This window comes from Patiria miniata, unplaced genomic scaffold (assembly GCF_015706575.1).
Source record: "Patiria miniata isolate m_02_andy unplaced genomic scaffold, ASM1570657v1 HiC_scaffold_19, whole genome shotgun sequence".
Taxonomy (NCBI): domain Eukaryota; kingdom Metazoa; phylum Echinodermata; class Asteroidea; order Valvatida; family Asterinidae; genus Patiria; species Patiria miniata.
The window spans coordinates 13,344,991-13,372,226 of record NW_024037057.1 but is presented as its reverse complement, the minus strand read 5'-3'; the positions used below and the strand labels follow the sequence as shown (position 1 = coordinate 13,372,226).

General features: G+C 41.1%; 1 protein-coding gene across 2 annotated transcripts in view; it reads right to left on the bottom strand.

Annotated features, from left to right (window-relative positions):
- LOC119725847 (kinesin-like protein KIF21A) overlaps positions 1 to 26,122 on the bottom strand; it is a 63,553-nt gene extending 37,431 nt beyond the window's left edge. The window contains exons 1-12 of one of the 2 annotated variants that reach the window (XM_038197440.1): positions 25,651 to 26,122; positions 17,022 to 17,201; positions 16,195 to 16,420; positions 15,118 to 15,177; positions 14,243 to 14,335; positions 12,076 to 12,201; positions 10,299 to 10,478; positions 9,020 to 9,135; positions 8,457 to 8,652; positions 4,736 to 5,007; positions 3,688 to 3,825; positions 2,980 to 3,009 (exon numbers count right to left, since the gene is read on the bottom strand). In XM_038197440.1, coding sequence (XP_038053368.1) covers positions 2,980 to 3,009; positions 3,688 to 3,825; positions 4,736 to 5,007; positions 8,457 to 8,652; positions 9,020 to 9,135; positions 10,299 to 10,478; positions 12,076 to 12,201; positions 14,243 to 14,335; positions 15,118 to 15,177; positions 16,195 to 16,420; positions 17,022 to 17,201; positions 25,651 to 25,694 — 1,661 coding nt within the window. In that variant the 5' untranslated portion in view covers positions 25,695 to 26,122. The remainder of the gene's footprint in view (positions 1 to 2,979; positions 3,010 to 3,687; positions 3,826 to 4,735; positions 5,008 to 8,456; positions 8,653 to 9,019; positions 9,136 to 10,298; positions 10,479 to 12,075; positions 12,202 to 14,242; positions 14,336 to 15,117; positions 15,178 to 16,194; positions 16,421 to 17,021; positions 17,202 to 25,650) is intronic. The other variant, XM_038197439.1, reaches the window with a different exon arrangement.
- Between the last annotated feature and the right edge of the window lie 1,114 nt (positions 26,123 to 27,236).

Here is a 27,236-nt window from a genome sequence, read left to right as displayed (position 1 = left end):
ACTCGCGAAAGTTGCACTTTACATAGTAAAGTCAACGGCATAGCCCTTAAGACAATTTACGGAATTTCAATTTTTGGGTAGGCTTTCTTTTATGGTACCCCGTCTGTTACTTCAATTGGGTACCCGGTTCCCATACTAATTTCAATTTTGGGGTAGGCTTTCGTTTATGGGTACCCCGTCTGTTACTTCAATGGGTACCCGGTTCCCATACTAATTTCAATTCTGGGGTAGGCTTTCTTTTATGGGTACCCCGTCTGTTACTTCAATAGGGTACCCGGTTCCCATACTAATTTCAATTCTGGGGTAGGCTTTCTTTTATGGTACCCCGTCTGTTACTTCAATTGGGTACCCGGTTCCCATACTAATTTCAATGTTGGGGTAGGCTTTCTTTTATGGGTACCCCGTCTGTTACTTCAATAGGGTACCCGGTTCCCATACTAATTTCAATTTTGGGGTAGGCTTTCTTTTATGGGTACCCCGTCTGTTACTTCAATTGGGTACCTGGTTCCCATACTAATTTCAATTTTGGGGTAGGGTTTCTTTTATGGGTACCCCGTCTGTTACTTCAATAGGGTACCCGGTTCCCATACTAATTTCAATTTTGGGGTAGGCTTTCTTTTATGGGTACCCCGTCTGTTACTTCAATAGGGTACCTGGTTCCCATACTAATTTCAATTTTGGGGTAGGGTTTCTTTTATGGGTACCCCGTCTGTTACTTCAATAGGGTACCCGGTTCCCATACTAATTTCAATTTTGGGGTAGGCTTTCTTTTATGGGTACCCCGTCTGTTACTTCAATAGGGTACCTGGTTCCCATACTAATTTCAATTCTGGGGTAGGCTTTCTTTTATGGGTACCCCGTCTGTTACTTCAATTGGGTACCTGGTTCCCATACTAATTTCAATTCTGGGGTAGGCTTTCGTTTATGGGTACCCCGTCTGTTACTTCAATAGGGTACCCGGTTCCCATACTAATTTCAATTCTGGGGTAGGCTTTCGTTTATGGTACCCCGTCTGTTACTTCAATGGGTACCCGGTTCCCATACTCATTTCAATTCTGGGGTAGGCTTTCGTTTATGGGTACCCCGTCTGTTACTTCAATACGGTACCCGGTTCCCATACTAATTTCAATTTTGGGGTGGGCTTTCTTTTATAGGCACCCCGTCTGTTACTTCAATAGGGTACCTGGTTCCCATACTAATTTCAATTTTGGGGTAGGCTTTCGTTTATGGGAACCCCGTCTGTTACTTCAATAGGGTACCTGGTTCCCATACTAATTTCAATTTTGGGGTAGGCTTTCGTTTATGGGAACCCCGTCTGTTACTTCAATAGGGTACCTGGTTCCCATACTAATTTCAATTTTGGGGTAGGCTTTCGTTTATGGGAACCCCGTCTGTTACTTCAATAGGGTACCTGGTTCCCATACTAATTTCAATTTTGGGGTAGGCTTTCTTTTATGGGTACCCCGTCTGTTACTTCAATACGGTTCCCATACTACCCGTAAATGCACATCACTACAATAGAAAACATCCACGGGAAAACATATATGAAGATGAAGGATTCCCATGTGGAAAATCAATACGTGAAGTGTGTACAATATACATGCATACATCGACAAACATGCATAAGAAAAAAAATGGTGTACAAATATTGAGTGGCTCAGCGTGGAATGGGAGGAATATTGTCACAAGGTAAAATCTAGACTCTCGCCTCGTGAAATGGAAAAGTCCAGTTTTTACTGGGTGATAATATTCCTCCCATTTCACAATTTAAAGCCACTCAATATTTGTTTTATATAACTGACATAGATCCTTGTCATTTTTTTGAACTTAGATTTCAATACAAAATTGGTGGAAAATGAATTTCTCTCTGGAGCGTTGGCCCTTTGGAACAATACGCGCTACGCTGAACGCGCACACCACTGGAGAGCATGTATTTGCACACAAATACCGCGTCGTGGAACAAGAATGATCCTTACATGTGTAAGGAATGAAGTTACATGTGTAACTGTTCAATAGTATTTCCCATTCTCACGAGCGAATGGGACTTTTTGAGCCCCGGCGAGAATGGGAGTAATAACGAATGTCATGTGATGTGAGTTCTATCTGTATGTTGGTTATATAATTGAATATGATCTGATGCATGCAATGGGAGAAAGTAATGGCGAACATGAAAGTTTCACTGGGGTGGACTAAGCATGCACTAAATGGTGAGACTGCTGCATACATGGATTGTACACAGGGAACACGATCAATTTTATTGTACAAAAACATGCATGGGGAATAAGATAAATATTTACAGTAGCAGCATCTGACAAATCACATGTGAGTTTGTGAGGTTCTGGAAACAAGTGGTCCACAGACCGCATGTGTCGCCTTTTTCCGTGGTCGATCCCCTCTATGTTTTGTGTGCTTAAAATAAGTCAATTTGTCTGCATTTAAACGACTCAAATGACCCCTGCATGACCTTTGACCTCCAATTTCAGAAGAGTTGTGATGAACCCCCACCCAAGGATCACTCCATCCAAGTGACATTAAACTTCATCGAATTCTGTAGACAAATAAAACATTTGAAGCATATCTGAACAATGACCTCTAATGACCCCTCCATGACCTTTAACCTCATTTTATAATCGATGAAGAATTGTGTCTTCCAACCCAAAGGTCACTGCGTCCAAGTTTCAGCAAAAATCCATGCAAGCATGTGGAAGTTGTACATGTCTTTCGAAAACTTAACCTAAACTTCAACATAGAATCATAAGGAGACACAGAGATACAGACTATACAGAATGAATTGTTTCCCCAAAAGCTTGTTTAGGCGAAACAAAAACCGGGCTGATAAATATTTCGGGGTGAAACTTGAAAAAAAAAAACCACAGTGAACATAAGATTATGATCAGAACAAGGACATTTATTCAAGCATTGATGTTTGTAGAATCATCTACTTTTGCATGCTATGACATGGTTGGCCTGTTCACTTACCGTTCACCTGAGTAATGTCGCTGTCTGCTACTGCATGGCCAAGAAAATGGTTGCAAGATTTGATTGGTCAATGAACTTTGCATGTAGTGTCAAAGGTCAATGCATCGTTATTAAGTGGGAAATAACATAAACATCCCATAGAATGGGGATTGCTGTTAATTTGTTTTCTCCATCTTGATTTTTTTATCAAATCTATCTGATTAAAAGACACTATTACCACACAATTTTAGTTTTCTACTGAGAGGGTACAGCTAATTTTTGGCATGAATACTTGTAGACTTGTGTAAAATGAAATACTTTTTTTGTGTGACATGTTATCAATGAGAGCGATGCAAGATGTTTGCAAATTTGACAAATTCAACAGTTAACCAAGAAGTCCAAATCACCCTATCTGTTACTCCCTGAACGGCCCCAAACCGCCTTGCCTGTTACTCCTCAAACCGCCCCAAACTGCCCTGCCTGTTACTCCCTGTACGACTCCAAACCACCCTGCCTGTTACTCACTTTATCGTCCCAAACCGTCCTGCCTGGTACTCCCTGCACCACCCCAAGTGCCTGTGACTCCCAGTACTGTCTCAAAACTTCCCTGCATCGACTCCCTGTACTGCCCCAAACCGCCCTGCCTTTACATTGATACATATTGGTTAATGAACAGTTGCACTGCTTTATGTTCCATATATTGAAATGATGTTTTACTAGACTTCATACCTGAAGTCCGCACTGCTAGAAGTCAGCGGTATGTGACTTGGGCTCATTGGTGATCTTAACGGCATTCGGACTGGGGACTCGTGGACGTTCTTCCGACGTAGGACGGCATTCAGCGACTCACTCTCCACTAGTTTAGCTCTGAGAAATAAAACCAGAAAACGGAAAGATAAACTCAAAATCACATTCTCAATACATCTTCATTACTACATGTACACGTTTTACCCCTGTTCATCAGACCATGAGACCAGTTTTTGCAGCAGCCCAAAATAAGCGTAATCTGGTCTCTGCCCTCACAGCCTGTACCCATTTATTCTCCTGGGTGAAGAGACACAGTTGTAGTAAAGTGTCGTGCCCAAGAACACAAAAGCATCAAAAATCATTTTGCTTCCTTAAAAATAAAATACAAAGACGGAAAAAATGTGTTGTCCCAGTTCACAGGCCACATTTATAACTGGCCCAGTAGTGAACAGTTCTCAGCAGTGTTTTAAAGGGAATATATACAACATTTGCAAACATCAAGCAAAAACAAAACTACCAAATTATTATAAAATACCGTACTGGACTGTTAGTGAATGACAGTCTAAAGCATCCTGTAAAATCATGGCACCTGGTGTGCTGTCATTTTCAAGAAAAGTGGTATTTTCGTATCAATTTTGTATCAAAAGCTGCCTTCTTTCAAATACTGCCCACAATTTCCCATATTTAGTTAGTCCGCATTTTGTTTGCAATTGACGCGCACCTAACAGTACCTATGAACGGCTACAAACCAGCTAGACTGGTTCCCTGACCTTACAATTCCCTGACGTCTTTAAATTGCTGCAAAAGTGTTTAAGACCAGCCAGCCGGTCTTTATCAACCAATTAAAACCGGCCACGGGAAAGGATCTCGGCCAATAGGAATGGGTAAATTGTCTTAGGTATTTATGAATAGGTATTTATGAGTGTTGGTGTGAAACTACCCATGTGATGGGCTCTCGACCAATAGGAATGGATAAAATGACCCATGTGACAGACCCTCCACCAATAGAAATGACCAATAGGCTGCTTACCTCAAATCCTCAATCTCCTTGACGTATCCCTCCACCATTGACATCATCTCCTCGCCTCCCCCACCCCCTTCCCCGGTCCCCACCATGCTGCTGAGCCTCGCCCGAGCCTGCTCAGCGACTAGCACCGAGATCCTCGACGTTTGCGAATCAATGGTCTCCTGCATGGCTTTGACTCGCTGGCGTAGGTTTTCAATTTCTGTCTGGAGCATCGTGTTTTCATGAAAGAGGTCGTTGATTTCTTCGACGCCTTCTGAGTTGATTTGCCGTTTACCCTGCACCAAATAATAATAATGGGTACTTATATGTACATGTATAGGGCTTTTAACTAAGATCAAAGCACTTTACATCATTATTACCCCTGATCGCTGGGCCAATGAAACATTTTAAAGACAGTCTCAGCTGCACTAAAAAAGTACAATGTACATTGTAATGGCCCTCTAAAGGGCCCATGCAATGTGATTCTTTTATTAATGCAATTCTTCAAAATGCACCTTTGTGTCCAATGTAACCTTATTTTCAATAAATTTTCGTTTTTCCATTTTGGTGCCTTTTTGGTTTTTATGCTAATTTGAATTTCCATAATCATGAGCAAAAGTGTCATGTCATTTTCGAGCAGAAACTTCAATGTTACAGCTATTTCAGCACCGAAAATGTCCAGAATTTTGGATATTTTGCTGTCGTGAATTTTCTTTTCTTTAGTGATAGTTTAGTCGGAAAAGGGGGGTATCGTGCACCCTCGGAAATCAATTTCTAATCAACGTTTCTAGGTCAGAAAAAATGCGTAGAAAACGATTTGCTATGTTAAAAAATTCAAAAAATGTCCCACGTATTGTTTTTATGCAAATTAGTGCCGCCATTACCGAAAAATCTATTTTTAATTATATCTCAGCCAATATTGCAGATAACTGAACGAACTAGGTGTCTAAACCCATGTTTTCAAGGTCAGAGATCACAATAAAACTATTCTGGAAGTGACCACATGTGTCTGTGGCATAGGAATATGCAAATTAGTGCCGCTAATACCGGAAAGTCATGTTTTTGGCATATCTCGGCCAATATAGCACATAACTACACCAGTAAGGTGTCTAAACCCATGTTTTGAGGGTCAAGTATCATTAGAAGACCATTCAAAAAGTAACTATGTGTGTCTTTGGCATGAAAATATGTAAATTATAAAGTGTCGGTTTATCAGATATTTGATTTTTAGCCAATATCTCGGCCAATATTGCACTTAACTACACAAGTAAGGTGTCTAAACCCATGTTTTGAGGGTTAGGTATCATTAGAAGACCATTCACGAAGTAACTATGTGTGTTTTTGGCATGAAAATATGTAAATTCTAAATTGCCGGTTTATCAAAAAAATGATTTTCAGCCAAATTATATTCAATTTCAGCCAATATTACAGTTTATTTTGAATATGATGGTTTAAAATAAACTTTGATCATTATTGCTTATCAAAAACCCTTCTGTCAACATTAGCTGCAATATTGGCCGAGATATTGGCTAAAAATCAAATTTCTGATAAATCGACACTTTAGAATTTACATATTTACCTGCCAAGGACACACATAGTTACTTCGTGAATGGTCTTCTAATGATACCTGACTCTCAAAACATGGGTTTAGAAACCTGACTTGTGTAGTTATGTGCAATATTGGCCGAGATATTGGCTAAAAATCAAATATATGATAAACCGACACTTTATAATTTACATATTTTCATGCCAAAGACACACATAGTTACTTCGTGAATGGTCTTCTAATGATACTTGACCTTCAAAACATGGGTTTAGACACCTTACTTGTGTAGTTATGTGCTATATTGGCCGAGATATGCCAAAAACATGACTTTCCGGTATTTGCGGCACTAATTTGCATATTCCTATGCCACAGACACATGTGGTCACTTCCAGAATAGTTTTATTGTGATCTCTGACCTTGAAAACATTGGTTTAGACACCTAGTTCGTTCCGTTATATGCAATATTGGCTGAGATATAGTTACAAATAGATTTTTCGGTAATGGCGGCACTAATTTGCATAAAAACAATACGTGGGACATTTTTTGAATTTTTTAACATACAATGTAGCAAATCGTTTTCTACGCATTTTTTCTGACCTAGAAACGTTGATTAGAAATTGATTTCCGAGGGTGCACGATACCCCCCTTTTCCGACTGAACTATGATTTGTTGTTGGGTCAGTACATGACAGTAAGCCAATGAGCAAACTTGTTTTCACAAATGTTTTCAGTGAGCACATTTTGTGGTTCACAATTTGAACAGAAAACCCCTAAGCTGAACAGTGTCTTTCTGAAATGACATCACAGCAACAGCGTCCTCAGTTGTCCAGAAAAGTATATGGGAAAACTGTAAATGTTTAACCCTAACAGAAATCAACCCATCAAACCCCAATGGCATGTTTTGTAGGAATCTGTCAGGATGGGTACAGTATCCCTGAACTGACAGTCTTTTACATTGGGTTGGCACACCTCCAGAATCAAAGTCAGAAATATGTGTGTGCAGTTTCTATACGGTGTTTGAATTTGCCAGGATGGGTATAGCTCCTAGCATTTGCTAGGGAGTTAGTGTTAAACATTTAAAATTCTCCATGCTTTTTCTGACACCTGAGGGCGCCATTGCAGTGATGTAATGTTAGGCACACACTGTTCTGATAACAGATTTTTTTTGGTTCAAATAGTAAACCCAAAAATGTGCTCATCGAAAAACATTTGTGAAAAAACAAATCCCCAAAGAAAAGAAATTTTACGACAAGAAAAATATCAACAATTCTGAAAACTTTTGGCGCTTAGAAAATGGTTGTAGCATTGCGGTTTCTGACTAAAAATTACATTAAGTTTTGCTCATGAATATAGAAATTGCCATTAGCTTAAAACCAAACAGGCATCATAAAACCCTTGAGAAAAAAAACCAAAATAAAAATTTAAAATAAAATTAAATGGGACACTACGGAGCATTTTTTTAAATTGCATTCAACTATTACATTGTATGGGCCCTTTAAGCGTTTTGGAGGGTGAAATGAGTAAACATCATAAAGCCCCAGTCACACTTTCACGGTTGGAGCCACGAATATCCATGGTTTACCAAGAATCAATCGATCATGATGAACCGTCAAGATTTGTGGAGAAATTGACTTTCTAAGAATGCACTACGGTTTCAGGACGGATGTCCAACGGTTTCTCTATGAATACACCACGTTTTGTCAAGAATATGGACAGATCGTCAAAGAAAATTGACGGTATTAATAATGTTAACGCCACGGTTGTCTGCGATTGGGCCACATATGACCAAGGTTCTCCTACGAATAAAGCATACATGTCCGTAGTACAACCTTAGCAGAATCCTAGCATATCCGGGCATATCCGTAGGACATTCGTAGCGAGATTTCTACCATGAAAGAGCTACGAATCTCCAAGAATATGTACGAATAGCCACGAACACGTACTACAAAGTAGTACCGTTGTCCTACGGATGTCTCACAATTGCACTACATATATACATTTTCATGACGATTCACTACGGAAGTTTAAAACTTCCGTAGCCCCTCCACGAATACCCAAGGAAGATGACGGATAACCATGGAGTTACTAAATGATGTATACGGTACTCCCACGGTTTATCACGAAATTTAAACTGTGGATATCTGTAGCTCCAAACCGTGAATGTGTAACTGGGGCTTTAGGCACCAGTATTAAAACTGACCTGTTTGTATTCCACAAGTTCTTCCTGTAGTTCCCTGATCTCGTTCCTGAGTGCGGCCAGCTGCCGGCTTGTCTTGTCCTGATTGGCCACCACAACGTTCTTGATGTTCTTGGCGCGGTTTGCGTAGCGTAACGTGTTCAGTGTCTCCATGAAGTCGCGATCCGAGGGACTCACGCAGGCTATCATGAGGGTTTGACTGAAGAACAAAAAATTTAAAATCCGTTTTCACAAAATAAACCATTGTACATAAGAAGAAATGCATTTTAATTATATTTAATCAACAACTTACCAGACGAGTCTGCTTTTGACACAACATATATTTTACATGAATAGCCCTCGCGCTTTGCCTTTGGGCCATTCTCACCCACGAAAGGCACGCTCCTCGTACATTATTCTTAACATAAACAATCACTGTGCATGAGAAGAAATATATTTCAATTGTATTTAATTAACAGCTGACCAGAAGAGTCTCTTTTTGACATAACATATATTTGATATGAGTATCCCTAAAGATTATTTCATAAATGTGTAAAAACACAAATCAGCTTGCGTTGGTCTGGTACCTGTTGCCGCCCAATGAGTCTTGCAGTAGTCTGGTCAGCTTGGAGTCCCTGTATGGAACATGGCTGGATTTCTTTGCTGGGTCGCCCAATGCACTGATAACATTACCTAACGCAAGCTAAACAAATGAACAAAAATTTAAATTTGGGTTATAACAGTTTTCTTTTCATAACCAGTATTTAGGGCTGCCTGAAACGTACCAAATATCCAATCATCAACTGAATATTCAAATAGCTTTTTGCCGGTTTGAATATTCGAAGAAAAAAACATGCACGTGCACACATAACTGTGATGCTCTTATCGTAAAGTCCATTGTTCCCTTCCTTTTAGCAAGTTAAAGCCCTAGACTCTATCCAAAATTCTTAGGGTTAGGGTTATAACATTTTTATTGGGCCATTTTTTAATTACTTGGATCACAGATTTTCAGGTGTGGGCGAGTAGTGAATTTCTATAGTCACGACTAAATTTAACAGTCACAACTATTCATGGCATTAACGACTAGTCGATTATTTAGAAATAGATAATCGCAACTACCATTGCTTTTTAGTATGGTGACTAGAAAACTAGTCCCTCTAGTCGCGCAGGCCTGACGTATACCTATTGAAATTTGCTCCTACTCGCAGAGAGTACTGGTACTTGTCCTTGTACTCATGTACTCGAGTACATTTTTGAGTAAATGTACTCGTATTCATGAAAAAAAATGCCTTGTACTCATACAGTGGAACGTCGCTATAACGAACACCGCTTAAACCGAACATTCGGCTATACCGAACATCGTCCTTGGCTCCCGATTTTTGTGTACAAAACCAACCGAACATTGTTGTTGAAAACTGTCAGCAGAAGAGCGACAAGTGGGTATTATTGCCCCAAGGCATAGAAGGGGAAAGCCACCCATCGATGTACCGGTAGGTAGCAAGCTCAAAACTGTGTCATTACATAATTCAATAGTCGGCACGTGTTCGTAGTCGTTTTCACTAACTACCAGGGCATGCAGGGTGAAGTTATGAAGGGCGCCATTTATCATGTTTATTGAAAAGTGAGTCTTGGAGCACCGGCAGCTTAAAATCGCTATACCGAACAATCACTATTACGAACATTATCTGTGGATACCGCGATGTTTGTTATAGCGGCATTCCACTGTACTCGTACGCTTGACAAAGTACTCGTACTCGTGGAAATGTGCTTGACTAAAACACTGGTATAAGAGTCTACTCGTGTGTATCAATGAAACACAGACCTGTCATAAGTGAAGGCGTCTATAAAATTGTAAAAGAAATGTACCAGTCCACAGTTGATCGAGATGCCTTCCTTTGCCCGGTCCCCCGTCGCACCGGTTCTCTTCAGCCTCTCCGAGCCAGCCAAGTCCACGAAGTGAAACTTGGCTGTCAGCGTCTCAAACTCATTCATGCCGGTGTTATCGTCGCCGGACTTGGGTTGTTCTTCTTCGTTGTCCTCATTTGACTGGTTGGAAGGGAAAAAAATCAAACAATTTGGAATATCTTTAACCCTAACCCACCTCACTCCTCCAAAATCCTCCTGGCGGTTTTGGAGGATTCTAGAGGATTGAGGATGAATGGTGATTGAATCAAATGAGGATTCTGGAGGATTGAGGATGAATGGTGATTGAAGCACATGAGGATTTTGGAGGATTGAGGATGAATGGTAATTGAAGCACAAAGGGATTTTAGAGGATTGAGGATGAATGCATATTGAGGCAGGACTGTCTGATGATTTTGAAGGATTTGGCGTTGGTTATCCTTCATTTAAACACAAGTGCAAAATTTTGGGATGAGGAGGATTTTGGAGGATTGAGGATGAATGCATTTTGAGGCAGGACTGTCTGACAATTTTGAAAAATTTAGGCGGAGTTGCAAAATTTTGGAGGATTTTGGAGGATTGAGGATGGTTGTAAGCAACAAGGGCCTAGGGGGTTAGGGTTAAAGGTGTTTCGTAATTCACTACCTTATCGAGGCATGTTTACGATAGGAAACAAAACATTGTAAAGGTCTCCATGAGGCAATTTCTATACGTAAAGAGGTCTCCACAAGGTGTTTAAGAAAAAGATAAATGGATTTTACTCAAAAACTAGGAATTTCCAAGGTGTGTTTATCAGTCGTAAATTGGAGTATTTTATGTGAGGGATATTGGGCCCAAATTTCAGCCCAGGAAAATTAATTCTGGTTGAAACAGGAGCATTTTGAAACTAGATTTTCACACTCTAAAATGTTAGTACATGAGAACAAAGAGAGGTCTTAACAAGGATACAAATTCCAGTATGTGTGCGGTAGATCATTTGTGCATTTTTGTTTTCATTTGAAGCTCAAAATCTAAAGACAGGTGCTAAACACCTAACCTTAGCTCTGTGAATGCCGTATATTCTGAGAAAACAGTATTCTAGGATCTGCCACACTAACACTAAAGGTGAATGAAAGGTTTGCGGAAACACCATGTGGAATAATTTCTCAACTAAGAGAATGAAAAGAACCAGAGGTTTAATTAATTAAAGGGAATGTACATCATTGGTTTTTGATGTAATTTTCAGAAATGAACTATTTGAGGGGTTAGTATATATAGATCAAATATTGTTACACTGACGTTTTTGAAGTTTTTTGTTCGAAAAGGTTGGAAAAACCAAGAAAAACTAAAATGTTTAAGTAGTCTGGTTCCCTGACTCCACAAAAGATCAAATGGATCAATTTATAGATGATGGAAAATTGTAAGGCACGGGAACCAGTCTAGCTGGCCTGCACCCGTTCATGAAACATGTAACCAATAGCAAACAAAATTTGGACTGAAAAAATGGTTAATTTGGAGCAGTAGTTGAAAAATAGTTAGGTTTTTCCAACGCTGGTCGGCCGACCACCGTTGGAAATGTATACAAAAATACCATTTTCTTGAAAATGACTTCACATCAGGTGCCATAATTTTACAAAATGCTTGAGACTATCATTTACCAACATCCTAGTAAGGTATTTCGTAAAAACTTGGTAGTTTTATTCTTCGATGTTTGCAAATGTTGTATATTCCCTTTAAGGACCCAGTGGAGTAGTCTGCTTACCACTTTGACTAATCTCTGTTGTTTGATGTGTAAAGTAAAGATGGCATGAGATCTGGAGCTCTGTGCGTTCATGTTGGTGCTAGCGGTGGTTCTAGATAGAGCACCACCTTGCAAACACTGCAACGTCTGCAGAAAAATAAAAGTCTAAATTAATGTCTTGGAAATATAATAATAATACGTGTAATGGTACCATTAAGGAGACACGTTATCATAATTTCTTCGCACGATGGGAGACATCGGTCATTAGTAATGTCACAGCCCCCCCTTTAGAGGCAAAATTTTAGTGTCGCAATTAGATTATATTTGTTGCTCATGATCTTATCAGTAAACATACCAAAATTTGTGGAAAAAAAGACAAGGGAATATTGGGTTAGGGCACATTTAAGTTTGAAAATGTTGTGTACAAGTCTATGAGGATGTCTCCCAAATGTCCAATCAAAGGTAATTATTATACGTGTAAAGGTACCACTAAGGAGACACATTATCGTAATTTCTTCGTACGATGGGAGACATCGGTCATTAGGGAGACATTGTCATGTCTCCTTAATGTCTCAGCCCCCTTTAGAGGCAAAACTTTACTGTCGCAATTAGGTTAGTTTTTGTTGCTTGTTGTGTAATCAGTAAACATGCCGCAATTTGTGGAAAAAAGACAAGGGAATATTGGGTTAGGGCACATTTAAGTTTGAAAATGTTGTGCACAAGTCTATGGGGATGTCTCCCAAATGTCCAATTCAGGGTAATTATTATTATACGTGTAATGGTACCATTAAGGAGACACGCTATCGTAATTTCTTCGCACGATGGGAGACATCGGTCATTTTCATGTCTCCGTAATGTCACAGCCCCTCTTTAGAGGCAAAACTTTGCTGTCGCAATTAGATTATATTTGTTGCTCATGGTCTAATTAGTAAACATACCGGAATTCGTGGAAAAAGGGACAATTAAGGGAATATTGGGGTTAGGGCGCATTGAAATTTTGTGCACACAAGTCCATGGGAATGTCTCCCAAATGATCCATTTCCCATAATAATAATTATACTTTGGGGGGGGGGGGGATAATCATCCTTACTCGCAGCTGAGATAGCTGAATTGCGAGGACGCAGCTACAACATGGTTGAGCCGAAGGCATGTAAAGGCGCATTTGGCAGACAGCCATACAACCCTGACTTAAAAGCTCAGCCAGAGATCGAAAGTGTTTGATTTTTTTCAGAGGAGGAATACAGGAGGGCCCAGAGAAAAACCCTTGTGGCACAGGAGAGAACCAACGCACAACTCTACTCGCATATGGTTCTAGCTGGGAATCGAACCCAGGCCACAGTGGTGAGAGGTGAGCGCTTTACGCACTAGCCACCCATTAAGCCTGTTTAAAGTTTTGACCTAGGGAAGTGTGGCCTAGTGCTTAGGATTTGTGACTCATGATCAGAGGGTCAGGGGTTCGAATCCTTCTGCTGACTGTACGTTGTGTCCTTGGGCAAGCCACTTCATCCCCACTTGCCTCTCTCCGCCCAGGAGTATGGGTACCGGCATTAGCTTGGGAGTATTAAGCCGGCCAATGATTTTGTTGAAAACTTTTATTTCATTTTTTTAAACACCTCTCTAGTATGGAATATCCTCTCCCGAGTAGGTAAACAATCTCCTAATATGGTGATTGACGAGCGGGTGGTGCGTACTGCATGATTGGCTAAACACTGGAAAAGGATGATCTTGATGCGCACACGATCGCGACATCATCGTAGAAGTTGAAATTTTCTACTCTTGCCACTGTTGATTTTTTTTTAATGTCGACTAATTCCGATCGTCTTAATATCGTCGCAGTTATACTCAGGTCGCAAAAAAATTGGCGACTGAAATGTTCCCGACGGTCGTACGGTAGCTCAGGTACAGCGTGATCCTGAAAAGTCATTCCCGGACTGATCTGTGTCGTTGCAAGGTCCGCGTGAGGCCTGCTTTAAGCTGCGATTGACTGGCATCCCATCCCATCCAGGGGAAACAGAAATATTCTCAGCTGTTTCATGCCACAGAAACTGGGGATGAATGTCGGACTGATGGGCCATATTGGCTTTTGACAGATTCACTCACTTACTTAATGATGTGCAAACATGGGCTACCTACCCACTGCACAGGGCAATACCGCCCTCTACGGACCATGCATACATGGGATACTCACCTCGTGTTCAGAGCCGACTGTTCTTGTGGTCACACCCACAACGTAGATTCCCCCTTGTGCGTCCTCATGGATTTTAATATGTGATTTCTTGTTCTACATCAAAAGAAAATAACAACAACTCAAAACCATGATATGTAGAGTTATTTTGACGCACGGACATAGAGCACATAAGTTGAGCTCTGAAAGAATTCCATACTGGGCTACCACTCAGACCTCCTGCACTAAGTCTATGGGCCATGACAGAAAAAGTTAAAGTATTTTAAGAATTTGTGCACTCCTTAAATAGTGTTTCTTCATCAGATTGACAACTTTTGGTACTTTACAGGACATTTTAGAGAATATGAGTGGTGGCCCAGTATGGAACTCTTTCCCTTGACAACAAACACCTGCAATACTTTACTATGAGAAGTATTTTTATGGAAAAAAATGGCATCTGTCATTTTTCAAGTTTAAAGTACTTTTTTTTCTATGTATTTTAATACTTTTTCACATGTCGACAGGTCGATAAATGCGAGCTTTTAACAACCACAACTCGTCAAGGGAATGACTGATTGAAGTGCAGCAAACAGTGTCATAAGGCAAATTTTATTCTCTTGCCTAATAAGCCATTTCGTACTAAAAATGTACTACTGTGCATGCGCACATCCCATGACAACGATTAGGGTCGGGGGATAAACTGTACTGCGCACGTGCAGTAGTACATTTTTGTAACTCCAAAATGGCTGATACCTGCAAACCCTCATTTAGACCTCTGCCCAGTTTTGTCATTTTGCCAGAACGCCTCGTAAATATTTGTTTCAGTTTTTGGGGGCGCATACAAATGCAAAACTACATTTTCATGGTTGGTGTATTTACATGTATGTACATGTACGTACCCGGCTGCTTTCCACATCTCTTGTTGAGTCAAACAAGTCCAAGATTTCCTCATTGTACAACTGCAAAAGACAAAAACACGAACCAAAATTCATGTATGCACAGAATATGCAAGACTGAGTTTACTCTAAATGTGCAAAGCCTGCAGCGCCCTCGTTTGAGCAAAAGTCACATTGAGGGCAGGGGGCACTTTGCTCGTACCCCCTGCCCTGCAAACAGGGCGCTGGGAAGGGCTGATGAGCTTCACAGAATCTTGTGAAGGAAGTGGAGAACTAGGGAATTTATCATGACCTATGTATAAAGCATCTGGCTGCAGCTGTTAAAGACCGCAGTTAGCCAATGTGCGCAAATGCTATTCGAAAACTTTCTCATGGAAATGCATACACACTATACCGGATATGATTTCTTTTTCATTGCAGACCATGTGGACAGATTTTGGAGCCTCGAATGATATGCATTTCGACCCTTCGTGAATTTGAAACGGAGCCTGAGCAACTGACGGGAGTTACAAATTTACAAAACGGATAATTTTTTACAGATTTTCTTACATTACCGGTATTATGCTTTTCTACACAAAAAAAAGGGCATCTATGAATGGGAATAAAAGAGTGATGAATGACTCAGTCTTAACTGCTTTTTAAAACCTTGCAGGGTCGTGGTCGGGATGACTTGCAGGTCACAGGTCACGCAAAATCTATCCAATCAGAGCGTAAATTCATCAGCCCTTCCCAGCGTCCACAGGGCGTGGGGTACGAGCGAAAGGGGACACAACAAAATGAAATGTTTGACAATTTTCTTGTTTAAATTTCCACCTTTGCCTTTGAGGCACTGCATACTAAAAAGCCACAAAGGGTCTGTTTTGTTGGAGTTGGCCAATCTTCGAAATCCTGGCCCAAAGACCGAAATCGATGCTGTGGAAAATAGAATCTGCTACATGGACTCTTCAAAAAAGTGAAACTGATTCCAATTCAGACTTTGGAATTGTTTCTAGTGGAGTCTAGCTTGGATTCGCCCAAGCCTAATGGCTGCATATGGGGACCAAAAAATAATTCAGACTTGAGACAAGTCTATTTTGTAACCTCCATAAACTGAGCATGGATCTTAAATTCCGGCGGTGGTTCACTTCTCTCCAGAGCCTCCGTCCTACGATGGTCAATCCCGGTGAAGAGATGGTGAACAGCTCTGGGTACGATCCCTTGCTGTTCCTCACTGATCCCGGGTTCGAACCCTGTCCCCATCGTGAAGGTTTTACCGGAGCCTGTTTGTCCGTAGGCGAAGACTGTCGCATTATAGCCGTCAAAACACCTGAAGAACAAAAGGAGGTATTGAAAGTTGACAAACTAGTTCCCGAGACAAAGCTGAGGGGAGCTAATATCGACTATCCACCCGAAGTACACCCTAGCTGTTATAAATTTGTTGTACTATGTGCCTCATACATAATTATTTCGTTGCCGAACTTTCCAGTTCCAGTTCACAATCTCGGCATAAATTCTTCGGAGAAACTTGTCCAGCTCACCAGAAGGATATTGCTCAACCTCAGACAAAGTTCAGTGCTTTTGCTATGCACTAACTGCTTCTACCGCATTGTGGACAACTTTTTTTAGTACAGGGGACATCTTTATTGTCCACTGCATTCTCCAGATTGGCATCATTGAGCTCGGGAAAACGCTGCTTAACATTTGTACGTGTGCCGTTATCTTTTCATGCGTGAAGCTACCAGCAAGGCGCTGATAGCACGTGCGTACTACACCCATGCGACATGTTCATGATTGCTTCGCAAAGAGCTTTTGTAGTAAACTATCGCACCAGTAACCCTTGCGATAGCAAGCCTGTCACCGGATTTAGTCTATAAATAAGTTCGGCAGGCCTAACTTTCCCCCCATTTTTTTTATATTGTCATACTCACCCTTCAATCAAGGGATGAACTGTCGAGTTGTAGACCTGGTGTTGCATGCTCTCCATGTCAAAGACATGGTCGAAGGTGAATGCCCTGTCTTGACCCAGCATGACCTGGGACTGATCCGGGGTCACGGAGGTGCAGACGCGACACATGTCGATGCGCTCCCTGGCTAACTGGGGCCGGACCCTAGTAATGGAGAACAACACAAGAGAAATTAGTCTTGTTGGTTTTCTCTGGCACGTACAATTACATCAATTACAATGATGTCTCGCCCCCCTCCACCCCCCCCTCCACCCCCCCCCCCCCCAACCCTCAACAATTAACACGGATGGCCTCAGTCTGGAAGAAAAAAATCCTCTGTTATTTCTTTCAATGTAGTCCTTGGACATGTTGGAGCGGTGACCACTGCCTCAATCCTGCAAAATCCTCCGGCATTCACTGTTTATATATACTTACATACATGTAACATGTTGAGGCAGAGCCAGTGACATCCTGGAGCAGTGCGGAGGATTTCAAGTAAAGTATACATGTACATGTAGTCCTAAATGTATTCACGGCTGAGCATAAACAACACAAGGTCCGGCCCAAGACCTTGACACAATGCATCCTCCGAAATCAGCAACACACTTTTGCCATGTGGCCTCAATCCAGCAAAATCCTCCATTGTGCACAGAGGATTTTGGAAGATTTGGGAAGGTTAGGGTGAATGTTGTGCAAACCCGACCCGAAACCGACCCGACCCGACTTCGGACCGGTTCGTCTACAGAGTTCGGGTCAGTTTTTGCATCATGTCAGTCGGTTTGGGTCAGTTTCGGTTTTGCGTTTGGAATTTTCCGCTCGCGTCAGGTCGGTTAAAAGTACATCTTGTGAAAAACCCGAAATAAACCCAAAAAAGACAAAACAGTTCGGAAATTCTCGCCGTGCAATTATTATTGCACAGTTATTGTGCCCGGTACGACCAATGTCAACCCACCGCGAATGTGATAAATATGCGGTCTATCATGCACAGTCTATAACTTGTAGGCCCAAATGATTTTCTCGCAACGGACGTGGGTAAGTTCAGGCACAAAAAATGGACACAGTTGCCCAAGCCAGATATTCGGGGGTTTTTAGGGTCGGGTTGGTTTCGGGTCGGTTAAAACTCAAGAGTTCATGGTTCAATTTCCCCCCCCCCCCCCCCAAGTTTAAGAGCTCTCTGAGAAAGCACATTACACTTCCTGTGGTTTCTGTCCACCATATCCCTTTCAAAGCCTGGAGGCAGGATTACCCTGGTCAAGTGTTGTTCTTGCTAAATAATCTAAACTATAACTGTGCAATGGGAGCCCCGTGGGACATGCCAAGAGAGTGGCCCTTTAATTGCACCCTGTGGACTTGTGGCTCAAGTTCAGCACAAACTGGTATTTGAGGAGGTAATTATATATCGGGTTCTTCACATGATCCCCACCAACTGGGTACATTTTTCCAGGGATGAACATTACACACACGTTATATCATGTACCGGTAGGAAAACTGAGTCTGTCATGTGAATGAACAGTACACCGACATTTGATAAGGTGTACACATCTGCAGTTTTTAAAGCTCCGGCACAGATCTACAACTCGCTTTGGTGTGGGTTGGTCGGTCCCCCCAAAAAACTGACCAAAAACGAACATCCTAACTCACCCATAAAACTGTCAGTACCAAATTGTAACTGTCCAAAAAAAGCAAACTAAATTAAATACTTATAAAATCATACAAAATATGTACCGGTACATGTACATGTCTTGTAAAAGAGGAAGGAAAAAAACAGACCCCAAATTTAAAGAATGACCCGGGTATAAATACATGTATGTTAGCTACATGTACATGTATTTTAAAAGCCAAGTTCACATCATGTGTACATGCACCTTAAATGTACTACGCACTTTCAAAAAGCACAATGCATACTGTGTGTTTACTTGTTAGCATTTTACGCCCACTGAAGAATTTCATTATTATTAAACTACGTGAAGCGTGTCCATACATAAAGTACATATTGGAATACATTTTGACAGTTACCTGGGGATTGTTCAAGGAACTGATATGGAATGCAATAAAGAAGGACACAACAGCTGGGTTGGAACAATTACAGATTTGCATGACAATGGCCTAAATGTAACTAACAAGTCATGTGCATTAACAGAATTCTCTCCTATTTTAGTACAATGTGCATACATGTATGTACATTAAGTACAAATGTAATACTGGATCTGCACTCACAGTATGTACATCTGTGTGTATTTTGTACATGAATACACATGTTGAACACTACAGGTACTGCTACATGTGTACATGTACATGTACCGGGATGTACATTTTGTAAATGTACTACGTTTGTAACAGGATAAAAAGGAATACTCTTTTTTTGCAAATTCAGGTAAACACGTACAATGTACGTGTTGGAGTTATCGTGTACCCTTTTTGTATTTACATGTAAGGTCGAGTAATGAGTAAAATTTGTATGTTGTTTCTCGTCAGGCCTGTTGGAAGGGGGCGGGCGTTTTTCCTCTTTTTTTCCAAGATGGCGGATGGATTCTTAAATTTTCTCGACTATTTTGCCGATAGAAATACAAAATTGTGTCCAAAGGCGCCATAACTCTTTCTACATGTACATACCGGTAGCTACAATTTTGTTGGAAACAAATAAAAAGATATCTATAGGCCAGGTATTGGCATGCACTATGTGTCATTAACCCTTACCCTACTTGACCCTTCAATGCATGCCAATTGTGCCTCAAGAAAATCTCCTATGTTTTTTGCATGGCCCTCCAATATCTGCCATGTCATTTCAAGGGTAACTGGACAGGCACTCCAATACATGCCACAGAGAACAATGAGAGTCCTCTGATAACAAAGTGAGTGCCCCCAGCTGGTCAGTATCAGGCACCCTCCAGGGCCTCCAACTCCTGCCAATTGGAGCCTTCACTGTTAAGACTTGTTATCTGCCAAATAACTGCAGCTGGAGGGCATTGGCATAACCAACTGACATGCAGTGAACTACCCTCAGAGAGTAAGGATTAATAAATACCTTGGAGAGTTGATGGTTTCTGATTGGTCGAGACTCGATCACGTGGCCGGTCATTAACGGTGATAATGGACCAGCTTCAAAGATCAAGGGAATAAATGGCCCCTGAACCAGCATTGATCAAGCCCCGTTCAGCCCCAGGCAAGCCAATGATTGGTCAAAATATAGTAACAGTCCTGCGGTAGCTTTTAACAATTGAGCACTGCACATGCGCTCAACCCCCATCGCGTGAGACTGACGCGCGCGTACGCAACACAGTTGCTAGGGATGCGTGCGTGCGCGCGCGTAAGTAAGTTTTGAAACGACATCGTACAGCAGTGCAGTATATACTGAGGATGTTTACGACGAAAGCGTAGATCTACGATTTATTTTCTTTGAAACACTTCACCCACCGACATATTTACCTTTCCTAAACCAAGTATCTTTGTAATTCCGGACACAAGGAATGTGTAAACGAGATTTCAGCTTCCTCCATCAGGTAAAGATATGAAAACATTGTTGTAATTTGTTTCGCTACGGCAGCAGTTTCTGTTGAGTTTACGTCGTTATAGCTGTTAAGCTAAAATATGGCCCATGAACATGAACACAAAAAAGTCTGGAAATATCGCCGGAAAAAAGTCACAAAATTGGAGCATTTTAATTATTTATTTCGTTATAAAGGTATTTATTAATGGGAATAACAGTGTGAGGATCCGGTCTTCACTGCATGATAATGACCGGGTGTGGGGGTGACCGCTGTTAATGGACCTCGACTTTGTCTCGGTCCATTAACAGCGGTCACCCCCACACCCGGTCATTATCACGCAGTGAAGACCGGCTCCTCACACTGTTATTCCCTTATTCAAATACCGTTTGCAATATGTATGAATAAAAAATCTAAAAACACAACGGCCGGGAAAAAAGGAAGCGGGTGGGGATGGGAATCTGTTTTGATTTTTTTGCTTGGCCTGAATTTTTTTTATTTCATCACGATTTTGCACACCCCTTTTTCAAGAGTACCACACATGTACATATGTAGAAGATCATTCAAAATTTCACCCCCCCCCCCCCAACTGGGTCCAACATGTACACATAGCTCTTTGGTATAATTTCGGTTACACCTCTATGTTCCGACACCCCTATGTTCCGACTGCACATATTCCTATTCCTAACCCTAACCCTAACCCTAACCGGGAGTAACACAATCTAGGTTGTCGGAACATAGGGGTGTCGGAACATAGAGCAGTCACCATAATTTCAGTGCATACATGTACATGTACATTGTATACCGGCACATGTGTACACACAATACATTGGTTTGTACTCGTACCATACATGTATTTGTAGTAGTACATGCATGAGGGGGAGTTCTCACAGCGTGTGCTAGACTGTATGAGTCATGATTTGCTCATCAAATTAAAAACAATGTACGTGTACCGCGTACTTCCCATACCCAGTTCCTGTATGATTTAACACAATTTCACCCAACCTCTGATTTCTCGACTGCCAACAAATTTGCAGACTGAAAGTTTACATGTTCATCCTGAAAAAAAAAACAGTTTCCTTTTCTAAATTGCAATATTTTGCATTTTTCAGTCAACAGACAAAGCAAGTGGTAGGCACAGCTGGCTAATCAATCACCTACAGTCAAAGCATTGCATTCCAGGACGCAGTGTCCCTTTAAAACAGTCAGTTGATTGATTTCGACTGCAAGGACGACTTTGCTCAGAATGTACATTGTACCGCACGTTTGCATTGGAAATTGCCTGATGTGGTTTTAAACAGCGGTGCTTCTTGTTTCAACATGTCATACAACATGTGCAGACATGCATGTTTATGGGGTTTTGGGGGTGAAAGGAAATGATTTCAATGTGTAATATCCTCTGGTTGACGCAAAATCCGCATACAAGGATGAGATTGTCGGTTTGCAAAAAGTCTGAAAATTTGATTCAAGTTTGACTTAAAGAAACATTTCTTGATACAGGGCGAGTAAAAACAAAGGAAAGAAACCCAGAAGATAAATTTTAGTGAAAGAAACATTCAAATCTGTCATGTATTTTTCCAGTTATGGAATTTTGAACACAAACAATGTGGGTTTTTTTTTAACCTTGTCCAGGGATCACAATAAAGGTAGACATGTACATCATGATATTTCAGCAGAAAACCACATCTGAACACAGCTGTCTAATGACCATGATAACTGCATGGAGACACATTTTCGGAACGATATTCGTGGGAGTTGATGACTGATTGTCATTTTTTTTGCCAGATGGATGAAGATTTCTAGATAAATGAACGTGTTTTCGAACAAGTATGAGTTCCTCTACGACTACATGTAGGTGCCAAAAATGGTACCCTACCGTAGCTTTGGAAATTTCTGTCTTGGATGAGAAGATAATCTCGATCAAAATCGGTAGCAAAATTGCTACATCACTTTTTAGCGTTTAGGGGAGCATTGCCTGTGTGGCCGTTATACCAAGCTTGATAGTACATGTACATGTATGTACGGCCAGAGGCAGTCGGGCTAGATTAAGCCTTCAACGTTGCGTAGGCCGGAAAGATTCCCATATCTGGCCATCACTAATTTTTTTCCCTTAGTGACCTACCGTATCAGCCATCAGAAAGTGATAATATGCTCTAAAATGTCAAATTTAGCAAGAAAACACTTAGCCCCATAAATGTGGCAAATTTATTGGACTACATGTACCTCCGTAAATAAAGGCGGGTCATTCCGTGTCAATTCAACACGATTTTGGACCCGACCCTCACAGATTGAAACGATATTTGATGTGATGATTGGCCTATATGAGAAACCCCCAAAACTAATTTTTTTTTGTAAATTGGCTCGTTAGTTTAAAGCACTTTGAATGGCCTCTTTTTCATATAATAATTTACCAAAATCGTAGCATGAAGTGCAGAGAAAATGCGTAAAGAAATGACCTTTGACTTTGAATTACGAAAATCAATATGCTTCAAATTTCGTATTTTTTTTTTCAAATGTTAGTTTATGATGTTAGGATGGGCGCTCTTAAAGTTTTTAAGTTATGATTCTTTAAAGATAGCATGTCTAGGAAAAAACCTAATTTGCATAAATATACACAAGTACATTTGTACTTGTACATACAGCAAATGCACGTTGACCTGTAAACTATACTTGACCTTGACAGCCCTGATGTTATGTTTCAAATGTTTATACATGTACATGTATACAGCATTTTGCTTGCTCTCTAGATAGTGGTGTAACTAGGGCGGGGGGGGGGGGGGGGGGGTTCATTGGTGGGGGCACGTGTCCCCCAGTGGATGTCCGTGTCCCCCAGTGGATGTCCATATCCCCCGGTGCCCCCCCCCCCAGCCTCCCCCCCCCCCCCCACATCAGTGTGAACAGTTTGAGCTGGGTGTCACCATCTTGGTTGTTCATTGAATGTGATTAGAACTTGCCCTAGTTTCGAAAGCAAAGTGTGCAATACTAGATAGAGACAGTAGGGTTAAACTCCTGGGTAATGGTCAATGATATTTGATGTACAACTTGGCTTTGTACACTATAGATTTTGAGATACAAGCATTTAAATTTCGGAGGTCATGCTAATTAGTCAAAAGTTCGTTGACCTGTATCTAAAAACTAACGAGCCAATTTACACACCCAAAAAGCAGTTTTGGGGGTTTCTCATATAGGCCAATCATCACATCAAATATCGTTTCAATCTGTGAGGGTCAGGTCCAAAATCGTGTTGAATTGACACGGAATGACCCAGGCCACACTTGGAACATGTACCCGAACATGTACCTGAACATGTACAATTTGTCAAATTTTGATATTCACATTTATTTACACAACATGTAGGCTTTTTTAGTCTGTTTGTAGTTTATTTTCGATTTAGAAGCATACTGACTCTAATAGCATAGAAAAAATGTTTATTTTTCGTTTAATCTCCAGATTTGTTTGCACACTATTGCGTATCAAAATTTCAACATGAAATTACACGCAAAATCAATGAAAACTGACATCTGAAAAAGGCAGCACTTTTTTAAGACATATTGTAAGAGGGTGAGTATGCTTCTATTCTAAGGTTCTAGTTCTAAAGCCACAAAAAAAAAATACAAACAAAGCCTAAATGCGAAAATCAAAACTTGACAAAGTTCTACATGTTCAGCATGTTCAGGTACATGTTCCAAGTGTGGCCTTCATTTACGGAGGTAGTCCAGTAAATTGGCCATATATGAGGCTAGAAAACTCTTTAAAAATTTCAGACCAGTCGCATAGGGTTTGTGTACAGGCTGACAAGTGATGGCCAGATACATGTGATGCGATCGAGCTAAATGAGTCATTTGTCGGGAATATTTATTTGGAGATACAGGCCAAAATAGGGCCACTTCTTTACATCACTTCATCACCTCTCTTGGTGTTCCAACTTCCATATTTTTTTTACTAACACACCTGGCTAAAGATGGTACCAATATGCAGTTTTCACAGCAGTAAGTAATGCTGAGATTGTTCTCTTTTCAAACCTGTAATTTTTTTTTTTTTTTTTTACCAGGGTCGACAAACGACTCATGTAGCTTGATCACATCGCATCACATATGGAATCTTTCCAGTAGGCCTAATGCAGTGAGTGTTAATTTGCTAGGCCCCTATACATGCTATAAATCGATCGTTGAGAGACAGGTGAATTTGTGGAGTAGACGGTCCCAGACATCATTTTTGGTTGTGAATCCAAGCTGGATGATAGCATTTCTACCTACTCGGTGTTCTCTGAGAAATACGAGGTATACAGAAAGGAGGGTTCAGCTAATGGTGGGGGTAGACCCGTGAACGTGGCGTTGTATACAAGTTACAACGCCACGTTCTTGTTTCATTTCGAACCTGGCGAAATCGATCCGACATACATAATTCCGTATGGGTGTTGAGTACTCACCTAGAAATCTAAATTTGCCCGTCCGATTGTTTCGGTTGTGTAATTTCGACGAAATTAGCCCATCAGTAAAGACCCATACGAACGTGTAGAAATTAGATTTTAACCTGACCCTGACAAATAACCCCGGACGCGTCTGAGTCGCTTGGACAGATTGACGGCTGTTTCATGTCGCAACCCCGAAAAAAAAAACCCCGCAGACGATTGGCTGCTCGGCTCATCTCGTGTACAGTACGTGTGTGCACACACACGCGGGCGCACGTGCGACCGCGTGCAGTGCGGTGAGAGAGGAAAGGACTTGAAACTTGTCTAAAACGATGTCTGTTTTAGCTGCGACAGTAAACAGCCGTCGAATCATACGAAAATAAAACGCAATGCGCATGCGTCAGTTGGGAGAAAATGGCAGCCAGCAGTAGCGGACGGACTTCATGAACCGGGGCCAGAATTTTCCTCAATTTTCGTCAAATGCAAGTTTTGACGTACAAATAGAATTCAAGACAGCTTCATATGTGAGTACTTATTACATGGGCAAAATAACGTCCAGTGTGTGTAACGGAGGGAGTCAGAAGAACACGTTCGCCAGGTTCGAAATGACATAAGAACGTGGCGTAGTTTACAAGCCACGTTCACGGGTCTAGGTGGGGGTGTCTTTCTAGCAGTCAGAAATGCAAGATGTTGAACTTAAGTTTGTACAAAATCTTACCTCAGAGCCACTCGAACACTGGAGTCGTCTTTTGGATCAGGCATCGTTTCAGCTTCTATCAGTATCACTCGTAGTGTTAAAATGAAGTGATGGTCAAATACCGGTACATGCTAATCTTCACTAAATAAAATACATAGGCCCTTAATAGTGTACAGGTGTTTTACGTAGTGCACCGTACACCTGCCAATGCCATACACTTGCTCAGTGCAAATTGATGTTTTCCTGTGTCGCTGCTAATTTTTTACTTCGCATTAGCACTGATCCCCAACTCGTAATGCCAGCATCTAGCCTCGATTTTCCTAGGACAAGTCAAGTAGTGGTTCACCATGCATTGATGTTGTGTGTTCTTGCCATTTAATGCAATTTGGGCCCAAAACTTGGGCCAAACATTGCTGAGATTTAAAGTACGCATTTGCCGCGGAGCGGCAGCCCCTACATAAAATAATACATGCAGAAAATGGTAACCGACGCACAATATTATAATACATAATCACCATTTAGGATACCAGTGCGTGATTCAGAATTATTGAGGGCGCTGTTTATCCATACGGTCTATGTGGACTGTTGGCGCTGTTGCAAACGAAAGTTAATTCCATGGACATAATTCCATGGACATCGATGATAAATCCCCCACTTTAACTTAATCAGGGAAAAACACTAATAACTCTCAAACGTAACCAATTTAAACTTCATTTACCCTCTTTCACTTTTTGTTCAATTTCTTGGAGTTAATCGGTGACGTTTGCGAATGATTCCCCCTGCCAATAAAGATGATACCCATAAAACCAATCCTGAAGCCAATTGCCATTTTGAAAAATGATTCCTTCATCTACACTTACAAAATAAAGCCTGGTTTCCATATCGTCGTTAAGGTTGCAGACCAGTAAATAAATTTACATAGACTTCAATGATAAATGCCCCCACTTCAGAAATTCAGGAAAAATACTCGCCACTCTCTGAGATGTTCAAGACGTAGGCCTACATCATAAGTTAAAGCTTATTTCATCATCTTTTATTTTCTGTTCAATTTTCTGGGGAATAACCAATTACTTTTGGGAGAAATTTCCATCCAAAGATGATCACCCCTAAAAGCAGTCCTGAAGCCCATCGCCATTTTGAAAATGGACGCCTCGCTCCATTGCAAACTTTTAGGACCTGATCATCATCCACATTCACAGAAATACGAGCTCGCAGTCCTCTGCATGGCCAACCTTCTTTTTTACAAATCATCAAGTTTGGCCTCTAAAATGCTCTAATACTGAAGGATTTGACCCATTTGCGGGTCAATTGTACCCGGAAAATTGTCTATTTCGACCCTGAGAAGTGTAAGGCTATATACAAGTAGAACCATGATTGCGGTTCAAGCCCGCCACCAGATATGAAAGGCAAAGTTGCATCAGATTGATTGCCTATCATTCTGCATGGAGTGGTTAGAGGAGGCCCATACAAATGCACATGCTATCAACTCGAGCTTTCTACACTGACCAAGCAAAGGAACATCAGTAAACTAGCTTAGTACCGTCAGTATGGCTTTTTGACCTCATTTTTTCTCTCCATTTTTGAATGATTGGGCGTCACTTCCTCTC